At 40.5% G+C, this 12,884-nt stretch overlaps 1 protein-coding gene across 4 annotated transcripts in view; it reads left to right on the top strand.

Annotated features, from left to right (window-relative positions):
* Positions 1-12,884, top strand: part of KLHL3 (kelch like family member 3) — a 117,737-nt gene that overhangs the window by 71,791 nt on the left and 33,062 nt on the right. For all 4 annotated transcript variants that reach the window (XR_007726823.1, XM_050795621.1, XM_050795620.1 and 1 more), the window contains exons 7-8: positions 991-1,107; positions 4,758-4,907. Coding sequence is in view for 3 of the 4 variants with exons in the window: in XM_050795621.1 (XP_050651578.1) it covers positions 991-1,107; positions 4,758-4,907 (267 nt within the window). In the remaining variant the exon portion in view is untranslated. The remainder of the gene's footprint in view (positions 1-990; positions 1,108-4,757; positions 4,908-12,884) is intronic.

The following is a 12,884-nucleotide window of genomic DNA, read 5'->3' on the forward strand; positions in this document are numbered from 1 at the left end:
ACAGGCGCCCGCCACCACGCCTAGCTAATTTTTTTGTATTTTTAGTAGAGACGGGGTTTCACCGTGTTAGCCAGGATGGTCTTGATCTCCTGACCTCATGATCCGCCCACCTCGGCCTCCCAAAGTGCTGGGATTACAGGCGTGAGCCACTGTGTCCGGCCAGAAGTGGTATTTTAAAGTCAACGAGTATGCACATTTAAAATTTTGATCGATATTGCCAATACTTCCCTCCCCTCTTAAAAAGCATTATTAATGAAATTTTTACAGACACTGCTGGTTTCCCCATGGCCCCTCCAACGTTGAATTTTATCTGCCTGTGTGTGTCTGGTGGCACAGGGTTTGAATTTGGACTTATCCTTGAGTAGAGTGAACATCCAAAGTATAGGTCCGCCTTTTTGGTTCTAAGCCCTCTAGTTTTGATTCGCATAGAAATGAAATCTCTCCTCAAGGAGAAATGTTTGCCATTCCTTGTCATTCAGTGTCACATTGACCATCACAGCCGGCTTTGGGCAGAGGGCATTCTTACTGTTTTTATTCTGCATTAACTTTACACAGGACATAAGTGAGGAAATGGAGGCATGGGGGGATGATGACATTGCCCCCAGGGTCTGATCTTCCTGAGCAGCCTCTATAAATTTGGTTCACAGTTACTGCTGTGTATTTTTACCCTTAAATAACTATTGGAACTGGTTTTTATTTTAGAATGAACCATGATGATTCTACGTTTGGGATAGCAGGTTTGTCCTTGTGTGTGTGTGTGTCTGTGTGTCTGTGTGTCTGTGTGTGTAGAGTGTGTGTGTGATCACTCTCTGAGGCCAGCAAGTAAACCAACGCTTTCTGTTTTTATTTTAAATATGAGTCTCAGATTAATTAAACACCTGTGTGGATGACGCATAACTTTTTCTCCTTTTTTTTTTTTTTAATAGATTGGGGGTTGTTTGAAAGCTTTTATCTCTTTACTGAAGTTGCCCATGTTGCTTTTCTTTATAGGTGTTTGAAGCTGTGATTTCATGGATCAATTATGAGAAAGAAACCCGTTTGGAGCACATGGCAAAGCTGATGGAACATGTCCGGCTTCCTCTCTTACCTAGGGACTACCTAGTCCAAGTGAGTGTTGTATGAAGAGCCAAGCACTTCTGTGTTCAGCCAGGCCTCTAGGAATAGCAGTGGGCAACCCTGGTTGGACGGAGTAGTTGAGGGGTTTAGTGGGTGGTTTCCGTATGTGCTGAGGGAACCAACCCACTGGGTTAAGTGTTAGGTGTTGTAAAGTTGAAGATCATAGGCTTGAAAATAGGACACTTAGGTTTCAGTCTCTGCTCTACTGCTTATTAGTTTTGGATTTTTATTTAACCTCTTCAAGCCTCAGTTTTTCTTCCATAGAACAGATATTATAGTAGAGCCCAGCAGGGTTGTTGTAGGGACTAAAGGAGTAGAGTATGCAAGTCAGCTGTTTAGCATGGAGCCTGGGGTAACAAATGTTCCATGAAAGTTAGCTGCCTTTGTTGTAGAAGACTGAAACAAGAAGGGTCATGTCCACAATGTTTCTATGTTCCCTTTTTGTCTTAGTTTTAGGCAACTTGAAGCCAAATTCAAGACTGTAAAAACTGGGTGCCTAGAATACGTAGTGCTTCCACTTCCTCTGAAGAGGAAAGAAAAATTAAGAATTATGGGGTTCCCTTATGGTGCCATATGTTTTCTCATTTAATCCTTATAATAACCCTGAGGGGCAAAGATTGTAACTCCTTTTTTACACATGTAGGCCTTGAGGCTTGTGGAGGTTGGGATTTATCAGGGGTCTCCATCCTTAGGGAGGCTCAGGATTCAACTCCATGTCAGTCTGGCTCTGCAGTGCATAGTTCTTCCACTAAGCTAGCTGCCACCATTGATACGCTCTTTTCTGCTTACCCATTACGTGACTTATTTTATATAGTAAATGGCATTAGATACTTTTATAAGCAGAGAATAAACCTTAAAATATATGAACAAAACAAAACATTGAGACAGCAGGTTAGCCCTCAGCTGTCTCCAAGGAGTCTCTGGAAGGAAGGGAAGGTGTGATGCAAGGATAAAGAGGAGGTTTAGCAGCCTAGCAGCCCAGCAGACCAACTCTTGTTACTTTCCAGCCATATAATACCAGGTACATACTTAACCTTTTTAAACCTCAGTTTTCTTATCTGGAAAAAATGGCACTTGCTTTATAGGATTGTTTGGGGATAAACAATAAAATGAGATAATCCATGTAAGGCCTATAATACAGTGTTCGGTGAATGTTACTGATCTTACTCTGTAGTTTTTGTGACCACTGCAGTGATTCTTAGTAGCAGGTGACACAGTATCCTCATGAGCATGTGTAAACTCCTCTGCTGGTAACACTTGTTGATTGCAGGTATGAGGGGTCAGTGAAATGTTCCCTGAATTGCCTTACTTCAGCCTCCTCAGGTGCTGAGGGATATGCTTGCAAGCTCTTAAATGGGGCATGCATGCTACTTTGGGTGGTACCACTGCCACCTGGTGGCAGCATATCTTTCCTTTAGAAGAGGTCCCCTAAGCGGAGGGAGTGAACCGGCCTGAGCATCCAATGTCAGTCAAACCTCCCACTGTCCTGTGGGAAGCTGGCCAGAGGTGGAGGAGGCACCTGGACTCCAGCATAGTCTTGCTTCCACAGGGAATGTTGGCGACCTGGGGACCTGGGTTCCAGAGAAAGCTAAAGCACCTTAGAGACCCTTGGTCACAAACTCCCATCAGGCATCCACAACTGAAACTTAAATGTCACCATTAGGAAATGGTTCTTGGGTTATTATGCCAAAGTAGAGTTTAGATCTGGAAAAGAAGGGGGTCGGAGGCAATGAGCATGAGAACTGTAGTGTGGGACTCCTCCTCCCTTCGCCCTTTTTTCAGAAATGCCTTTTGTCAGGTCTCTCAGAGTGAACACCTCTGGAAGGGGATGTTTCATTAACATTCATTTGACTTTGAAACTTCAAATGAGTATAATTGCTGGGATGGCTGATGGTGATGGGGAGGAGGAGGAGGAGGAGGAAAGGAAAGCCCTGGGCAGACCTCCACCAATGCTGCCTGACTTCTGGGAGAGTTTTTTTTTTTTTTTTTCTTTCACAAAAGGTAGCATTTATTAGGCTTTTACTCAGCATTTAAAATATTGTACTAAATATATAATATGTTGTGATAAAATATATATAACGTAAACTGTTATTTTAACCATTTTTAAGTGTACAATTTAGAGGCATTCATTACATTCAAATTCAGTACAACCATTACTATAAAGATTACCAAAACTTTTTCATCACCCCCAAAGTTGAAACTCTTGTACCCATGAAGCACTAATTTTCCAAGAGAACTTTTAATTCAAGCTGAGTAAGTTCTTCTGGAGAAATAGCTGCTCATGCATTTCTCCTTCCTTCCAAGCTTTTTTAGACATCATCTCCCACCCTTTTCATTTTGTAATTGACCCTAGAAGTTTATGATTTGTCTCAAGCTGGCTCAGTTCCTTACTGGGAGGGGGAAAAATAAAACCTTCCAAGGAAAACAGTTCTTGGGGACTGTCTCTGGGGAGGGAGGTGGTCAGAGGTACACATAGGCCTTCTCTTGCCAATTGTTTTTTCCCTGCCAGCTCCAATGCTGCCCAGCAGGTGATGGCCCTGGCCATGCTTTCATTCCTAGTGACAGATTGGGACCCAGGAGAGGCTCAGTCATGCCTTGTACATCACTGACTTGAGGGCTGAGATAATTGAGGTGGGAGGCCCTTCTCATTCTCTGACTGGACTTGAAGTCTTCAGGGTCAGAAATTTTGTCTTGTTTATCAGTTTTCTTCTTGGGGACCAGCACAGGACTGCCCAGCCAGGAGACATTCAATCAGTGTTAGCTGTTGAATAGAATTGATCTTTCCTAACACAAAGCAGCCTCAGAAGACCACACTGCCCATTCCAGATATACCACACAGTGATCTGACCTGGGCCAAAATGTGGAGATTCGAGAGTTAGAGCACCAGAATGGCTTCATGCTTGGTCTTGCTCATGAAACCTTTAGGCTTACATTTGCTGAGCACTTGCTTAGGTCCTAAGCGCTGGAATAGGAGGTGAAGAAGTCAGAGCCCCAGCTTAGATGGAGTCCTAGGTGAGGTCAATAGGTGGGACTTTGTGCAGGATAATTTTTCTGCTCTGATGTTGTTACTCTGTTAGAAAGAGCTCACTGGCCGATTTTCTGCCCTGAGACCTTCACTATAAGACAACAAATATGAATGTTTCTCCTTGACAAGCTTATTTTACTCAATGCCTCCAAAGGTTGGCTGATGGCTCCCACACCCTTTCCTCTTTCCCCTCACTCCTCCTCTCAGATATCTGTTTGCCCTAAACATTATAATGCATTCAAATCAGGAGAAATGTGGTTAGAGGCTTTCAGCATGGCTACTTGTCTTTTGTTTTGCATAAACTCATTTAAGCCTCAAAACAAACAAAACTAGTCAGGTTGTAGATACCTTTAATATGCCCATTTTACAGATGAGGAAACTGAGGATCAGAGATGTTAAGTAGTAGATCTGGTCTAATGCCAGAGCTTGATCCCTTATCCCACTGTGTTCTTAAAATTCAGGAGGTAAGCAGTAAGTTGTAACTCTTTGGCTTCTGAGATGATGTGGTGAAGGAGTGAATGAGTGTGGGAGTGCAGGAATGACTGAGCCCAGGGTGAAAGCTTGGGAAATGTGGCTGAGCTCTGCTCCAGGATCACCTGTGGATTATTACCTCTAGACGGTTGAAGAAGAAACTTTGATAAAGAATAACAACACCTGTAAAGACTTCCTCATTGAGGCCATGAAATACCATCTGCTCCCTCTGGATCAGAGGCTATTGATTAAGAACCCAAGGACCAAGCCCAGGACTCCAGTCAGCCTTCCCAAGGTAAGCCCCAGCCCAGTAACCGCCAAGAGTCAGGAGTGTGCCCTGGGAAAGTGGCCTTCCACTCCTGCCTCCAAGTCTTTCCTCACCCATGGCTGCCCTGCATCTGGGTTGCATTTACAACCTAGGAGATGGAGTCTGCTGGTTCCTCTTGAATCTGCTGGTACCTCTCTCTTCTGGGGTCTTCCTTTCCTAAGAGTTTCAAGGTAACCTCCAGTGTCATCAGGGAGGTTTGAGAATAACTCAGAGCTCTCTCTCACCCCCACCCTGACTTCTCATTTCACACCATGGCTTGTACTCTATTTCTGTTGGAAGCAGAGGAATGGCTATGTTGGTTTCACTTAGTGATGGCCATAGTATTCCTCTTTCTAGGCCATTCTTTGAGTTAGAATAGTCCTAGTCTGTTTCTTTCCCCCACTTCAGGGAAGGACAAAAAGGACAATTAGGGCTGCCAGAGGGAAGAAAAGGGGTTCTGAGAAAAGGACCCTGTCGAATTGAGGAGTTCGACAGGTCATGAAGCAGAGGAAGGAAATGGGAGAAATGAGAATTTGTGAGGGAGCAACCAGGGAAAGGGAAGGAAGACATAGGAGGGGACCCCATGATCTAGAGATCTAGAGTTTATGGTGTGTGCTGGCTGCTTTGGTTCCCTGCAAGTCTCCTTTCCTCTCTGATCCTCAGGCTCCTTATCTACAGAATGAACGATGCTCCACTTGATCCCTAAAGTTCTGTCTGGCTTGGCACCAAAGTAGTCGTTCTAGGAGTCTAACATGCTGATGTCTGGGGGAAGGAATCAGTCAACCCAAGAGGAAAGGTGGGAGGAGAGGAGTGGGTCATGCTGTCTCATTGATGACACAGTAGGCAGCACCAGGAAATTATTTAGCTCTTGCTTTGTCCTCCTCGTCCTCCTCTTTCCAGCTGGCTGCCGTCCTCCCTGCCTGCTTCTTCCAGGAAGGTTTCACAGTGGCTGGAGAAGCATGTTGTTTTCCAAGACCAGGTGTTGGAATTCTCTGAGGTTTGCAGGACCTTCTTTCCCCTCTGCTCCATGACCTTGGATCATGGGGAATATATTGGTTGCAATGTGAACAAATGTCTCAGTGTCCCAGATAATAATACAAGCAGCTAACCTTTATTGAGTGCTGAGGTTATCACTTGAGTATCTTATTTAATCTTTTCAACAACTCTACAACGTAAAGATAGTTATCCTAGTTTTATAAAGGAGGAAACTGAGGTTCAGAGAAGTTAATTTATTTGCCCAAGGTCAACACAGCTAATGTGGTAGAATCAGCATTTGAACTGAGTCTTTATCACTCTCCATACCTGTTTTCTGAACCCATACCATCCTGCACCTGGCTTCACCTTCGTAAACCTGAGAGTGCATATTTGCCTGCTGGCCTCATGTTGCCTAGTGCCGGTTAGAAGAAGGCATAGCTGCAAGGCAAGGCCTTGGTCTGGCTGGACATTGGTCTTACTGCAGGTTGATGCCTTTTGTTTTGTTTGGTTGGAATATTGCATAGAAACTTCTTCAATATTTTTCAAAATGAAAATAACTTAGCTTTCTTTAATTATAGACATATGTGCTTATTGTAGATTATTAAAAGGATACTACAATTTTGAAATTAAGTAAAAGTCACTTGAAATGTCTCCTAGGGTAAGAAATCTGCTATTATTTGGAAAGTTTTCTTTCAGACATGTCTCTGTGCACTTTTTCACAGATAGATAAAAATGTACAGTGTATCGCTACACAGATTGAAATATTTGCCCCCCATGCAACCATGTGGTGTAGACTGCTTTTAATATTATCATATAGGTGAAATCAGCATTTAAATTGTAATAGTACCTGGTACTTAATTTTATGCACTATTATGTACATGTTATAGACAGTCCTCTACTGATGGGCTTTGCAGTAATTTCCTTTTTTTTTTTTTTTTTAATTGTATCCTTTAAAAGATGGCATCAGGTTTGAGTTCATATTTCTTTCATTGGGAGTGAGATTCATCTTGGTTTCATATGGTTATTGGCAGTTGTATTTCTATTTTGGAGAATTCTCTGTTCATGTCCCTAGCTCATTTTTCTGTTAGATTGTATATTTTTTATTAATATTTTTTTTATTCCTTTGTTTTCTTCTTGAGGCAGAGTCTTGGTCTTGTACCCAGGCCAGAGTGCAGTGGAGTGATCTCAGCTCACTTCAGCTTCAACCTTCCAAGCTCAAGCGATCCTCCTACCTCAGCCTCCCGAGTAGCTGGGACTGTAGGTGTGTGCCACCACACCCAGCTAATTTTTTTTCTTTTAATTTTTTTGTAGAGACAGGTTTTTGCCATGTTGCCTAGGCTGGTCTCGAACTCCTGAGCTCAAGCAATCCACCCACGTTGGCCTTCCAAAATGCTGGAATTATAGGTGTGAGCCACTGTGCCTGGCCTTATTTATAGTTTTTAAAGGCTGTTTGTACATTAAAGAGGTTAGGCCTTTGAATGTATATATTTCAAATACGTTTTTTCTTAGTTTGCAGTTTGTCTCTTGCTTATAGTAATTTTTTAGTCCAAAAAACCCCAGTTTTTAAGGAGTCAAATTGATCTATCTTTTGCTTTATAGCTTGGGTTTTGTGTCATGTTTAGAAATATTTTCTTTACTCTGAAATGATTTAAAGAATGTCCCCATGTTTTCTTCAAGTACCTTTATAATTTTTGTTTTACATTTGAATCTTTGATGCACTTAAAATTATTTTGTGTGTGTAAGGAGTGAGGTCAGGGATTCAGTTTTATTTGTATTGCAAATGATGAGCCAGTTGTCTCAAGGTTATTTTATTCATTAATTCCCCTTTTCCCCCATTGGTTTGAATACTATCTTTATTATGATCTAAGTTTCCACAAGCTTCATGTCTTGAGAATGTTGATTCTAAGTGCACTGCTTTTTATTTAGCATTTTTACTTCCCTGGGTTTTCAGCTGGTGTTCCGTCTGTGACATTTCCCTTTGGAAGCTGTGGTTCTCATCCTCTATAATATCAGATGAATGACATCTTTGCCTGAGGAGTGTAGCTTGGAGCTAAGGGAATGGTTCAGTGCTGGCCCAGCTTTTTTGTGTAGAAACCATACCTAGTGACTTCTCCTTTTCTGGACTCCATGTCTAGCTCTTACCACATATACCCATAAAAAGATAGTTTGAAAATTAAAGCCCAGTTTGTGCCTGAGCCTAGACGAAGCATGCTGAGAGCTGCTCCACCATCACCCCTGTTTCATCCTAGGGATTGAATCTGTAGTTGAGAAAGAGTCTACCCCTTGTTTCAGGAGGTCAAAGCCATCCTTCTGTCTACCCTACTCCTTAAGAAACATTTATTTTCTGAATGAAGACATTTAGATTCCTGGGCCTTCTGCAGGCAACTGAAACCATGACTTCCTTAGAATCTGTTAAAGAAAGAAATAAAGAAGACATCACTGCTGTTTGTCTCATTGTTCTCCTGTATTCAATCCTTGAATGATTTAAGGTTATGTTGTCTAACCTGCTTCTTAAACTATACTCTCATCACCATTGTTTGAGCACTTAAATTAGTGAGGGGATCCCCACTGAGGGCTTGAAGAATGAATGGGGTATGCTGAGGGAAATGATTACTTAGGGATTATCAGATCGTGTACTGTCTTAATAAATCATCACAGTAATAGGTCTGTACTATTCATATCCCCACTTTACTGAGATTACTCAGAGAGGTTAAGAAATTTGCCCAGTTAAGTACTGGCTAAGTGCAGTGCTGGGGTTTGGTCTGTCTCACTCCAAAATCCATGCTTTTCTTTTTACACCAAACTGCTTCCTGAGAAACAGCTTTGAGGTTTTGGTAGCGGTTTAAAGAGATTTCTTTTAGATTAGTTGAGGTATAATAATTTATATGCAGTAAAACTCACACTTTTTAGAGATATGTGATAAGATTTTACAAATGCACCATCATGTAACCACCATCCCAATCAAAACATAGAATATTTTAATCACTACAAAAAGTTTCCATGTGCTGCTTTGTAGTCAATCCTCTTCTTCTACCCCCAGCCTCTGACAACTACTGATCTGAATTCTGTCCCTACGGTTTTGCCTTTTCTAGAGTGTCATATAAATGGAATCATGCTGTATGTAGTCCTTTGAGCTTGGCTTCTTTTTCTTACCATAATGCATTTGAGATTCATCCCCGTTGTTGCATGTATCAGGAGCTCATTCCTTTTTATCACTAAGTAACATTCCATTGTATGGATGGACCATAATTTATTCATTCACCAGTTGGTGGACATTTGGGTATCCAGTTTTTGGCTGTTACAAATAAAGCTGCTGTGATTTCACTTACAGATCTTTGTGTGGACATATGTTTTAATTTCTCTTGGGTAAATACCTAGGAGTAGGATTGCTGGGTTATATGGTAAGTATATGTTTAACTTTATAAGAAATTGATAAATTGTTTTTTAAAATGACTGTACTATTATGCATTTCCACCAGCAATATATGAGTTTCAGTTATTCTGCAGTCCTGCTACTACTTGACATTATCTATTTTAAAAAAATTTTAGCCATTCTAGTAGGTATGTGGTGGTATATCACTATGGTTTTAATATGCATCTCTCTAATCGCTATGCGGTTAAGATTTTCTCATGTGCTTATTTGCCACCCATATTTCTTCTTTGGTAAAGTGTCTGTTAAAATCTTTTGCCCATTTGAAAAGTTGGGTTATTATTTTCTTATTGAGTTGTAAATGTTCTTTATATATTCTGGATACAAGTCTTTAATAAGATATATATTGTGTAAATATTTTCTCCCAACCCGTGCCTTATATTTTCATTTTCTTAGCAGTATCTTTGGAAGATAGTTTTTTAACTAATTAATTTTTTAATTGACAAAAGTTATATGCATTTATCATGTACAACATGAGGTTTTGAAATATAGTTACATTGTGGAATGGCTAAATTTAGCTAATTAACATATGTATTACCTCATATACTTATTTTTTTTTTTTGTGGTGAGAACACTTAAAATCTATACTCTTTTTTTTTTTTTTTTTTTTTTTTTGAGACGGAGTCTCGCTCTGTTGCCCAGGCTGGAGTGCAGTGGCCGGATCTCAGCTCGCTGCAAGCTGCGCCTCCTGGGTTTATGCCCTTCTCCTGCCTCAGCCTCCCGAGTAGCTGGGACTACAGGCGCCTGCCACCTCACCCGGCTAGTTTTTTTTTTTTTTTTTTTTTTTTTTTTTTTTTTTTTTTTTTTTTTTTTTGAGACGGAGTCATGCTCTGTCGCCCAGGCTGGAGTGCAGTGGCCGGATCTCAGCTCACTGCAAGCTCCGCCTCCCGGGTTCACGCCATTCTCCTGCCTCAGCCTCCCAAGTAGCTGGGACTACAGGCGCCCGCCACTTCGCCCGGCTAGTTTTTTGTATTTTTTAGTAGAGATGGGGTTTCACCGTGTTAGCCAGGATGGTCTCGATCTCCTGACCTCGTGATCCGCCCGTCTCGGCCTCCCAAAGTGCTGGGATTACAGGCTTGAGCCACCGCGCCCGGCCTTTTTGTATTTTTTTAGTAGAGATGGGGTTTCACCGTGTTAGCCAGGATGGTCTCGATCTTCTGACCTCGTGATCTGCCCGTCTCAGCCTCCCAAAGTGCTGGGATTACAGGCTTGAGCCACCACGCCTGGCCAAAATCTATTCTCTTAACTATTTTCAAGAATACAATACATTGTTATTAACTATAGTCACCATGTTGTACTATAAATCTCTTAAAGGTATTTCTCCCATCTCACTGAAATTTCGTATCCTTTGATCAACATCTTCCCGGCCAACCCCTTCCCCATCCCTTGGTAACCACCGTTCTATTCTCTGCTTCTATGGGTTTAACTTTTTTAGATTCCGCGATGAATGAGATTGTATGTTATTTGTCCTTTTGTGCCCTGCTTATTTCACTTAATGTAATATCCTCCAGGTTCATCCATATTGTCACTGATGACAGGATTTCCTTCTTTTTTAAGGCTAAAGAGTATTCTACTAAGTATGTATACCACAGTTTCTTTATGCAGTCATCTGTTGATGGACATTTAGCTTGATTCCACATCTTGGCTATTGCAACTAATGCTGCAGTGAACATGACAGTAGGTATTGCTCTGACATACTGATTTCATTTCCTTTGGATATATACCCAATAATGGGATTGCTGGATTATATGGTAGTTCTGTTTTTATTTTTTTTGAGCAAGTTCCACACTGTTTTCCATGGTGGCTATACTGTACTTGGAAGAGCATAAGTTTTAAGTTTTTCAATTTTTTTTCTGTTATGGTTTATTTTGTGTTCTATCTAAAAAAATCTTTGCCTAATTTGAAGTCACAGATTTTCTCCTATACTTTCTTCTAGTAGTTTTAGGTTTTACATTTAGGCCTATGGATCCATTTTGAGAAATTTTTTTTGGTTTTAATATGGTGCATGAGGTGAGAGTCTAAGACTCATTTGTTTTGCATATGAATGTCCAGTTGTTCCACACCATTTATTGGGAAGATTCTCTGTTCTCCATTGAATTACCCTGTTACTTTTGTTATAAATAATTGATTGTATATGTGTTCATCTATTTCCAGGCTCTCTTCTGTTCCATTTTATCTATTTGTCTACCTTTACACCAATACCATGTGGCCTCGATTACTACCTTTCTAGTAAGTCTTGAAATTAGGTAGTATGAGTCCTCCGGTTTTGTTCTTCAGTGTTGTTTTTGTGAATCTGGGTCCTTTGCATTTCCATTAAATTTCAGAATCAACTTGTCTATCTACAAAAAAGCTTGTAGGGGTTCTGCTTGGAATGGTATTAAATCTCTAGATCAAATGGGGGAACTACCATCTTAATAATATTAAATCTTTAGATCCATGAACACAGTATTACTCCATTTATGCAGGTCTTCTTTAATTTCTCTCATCAGTGTTGTATAGTTTTCAGTTTATGGGTCTTATGTGTCTTTTGTTAGATATATCCCTGGGTATTTTATAGTTTTAGATGCTATTGTAAATGTTTTCTTTTGAAATTCCAATTTCTAATTGTTTATTGCTGATATGTAGAAATGTAATTGGTTAGAAAGCTTATTTAATGGGGGAGAGGTCAGGTTGGTGATGGCTTCATTGCTTTCTGAACAACAAGGACAGTAGTTTCAGAAGATTACTGAGTAGCCCAGACTGATGCTTCAGGCATGCATTTTGGGCTCTCTTCTAGAGTGTTAGCTCCTCAACGCAACTGTAGGTTCCATGGCAGCAGGCGTTACTCATCTGTGTCCTTGGCACATGACCTCAATTAAAGAAATACATTTTTAAAGATGAAATAACCTCATTATTTATTAATACTTAATACTGACCATTTATATTACCCCTCATTTTTTCCTGATGGGCTTATCAGCATTCATACCTGTGTTTTCACATGGCTTTAGTGAAGATTTATATCCTACTTTATATCCTCCTTTGATCACTAATGTAGGTTGACCCTAGTTTGATTCAAGCCTACAAGTCCAGATTAGAATGAATCCAATTGTCGTTTCTAGAGGATTAGAAGGGTTGTAAAGCTCTTTGTTTTTCTTTTTCTTCTCTTTCTTTCTTTCTTTCTTTCTTTCTTTCTTTCTTTCTTTCTTTCTTTCTTTCTTTCTTTTTCTTTCTTTCTTTCTTTCTTTCTTTCTTTCTTTCTTTCTTTCTTTCTTTCTTTTTCTTTCTTTCTTTCTTTCTTTCTTTCTTTCTTTCTTTCTTTCTTTCTTTCTTTCCCTTCCTTCCTTCCTTCCTTCCTTCCTTCCTTCCTTCCTTCCTTCCTTCCTTCCTTCCTTCCTTCCTTCCTTCCTTTCTTTCTTTCTTTCAAAATCTGAAATCCAGCTATAAACAATCATGTATGCATTAATTCATTACTTTTCTTTGAGATGGAGTTTTGCTCTTGTTGTCCAGGCTGGAGTGCAATGGCATGACCTTGGCTCACTGCAACCTCTGACTCCCGGGTTCAAGCGATTCTCCTGCCTCAGC

The sequence above is a fragment of the Macaca thibetana genome, chromosome 6, assembly GCF_024542745.1.
Source record: "Macaca thibetana thibetana isolate TM-01 chromosome 6, ASM2454274v1, whole genome shotgun sequence".
Lineage (NCBI taxonomy): Eukaryota > Metazoa > Chordata > Mammalia > Primates > Cercopithecidae > Macaca > Macaca thibetana.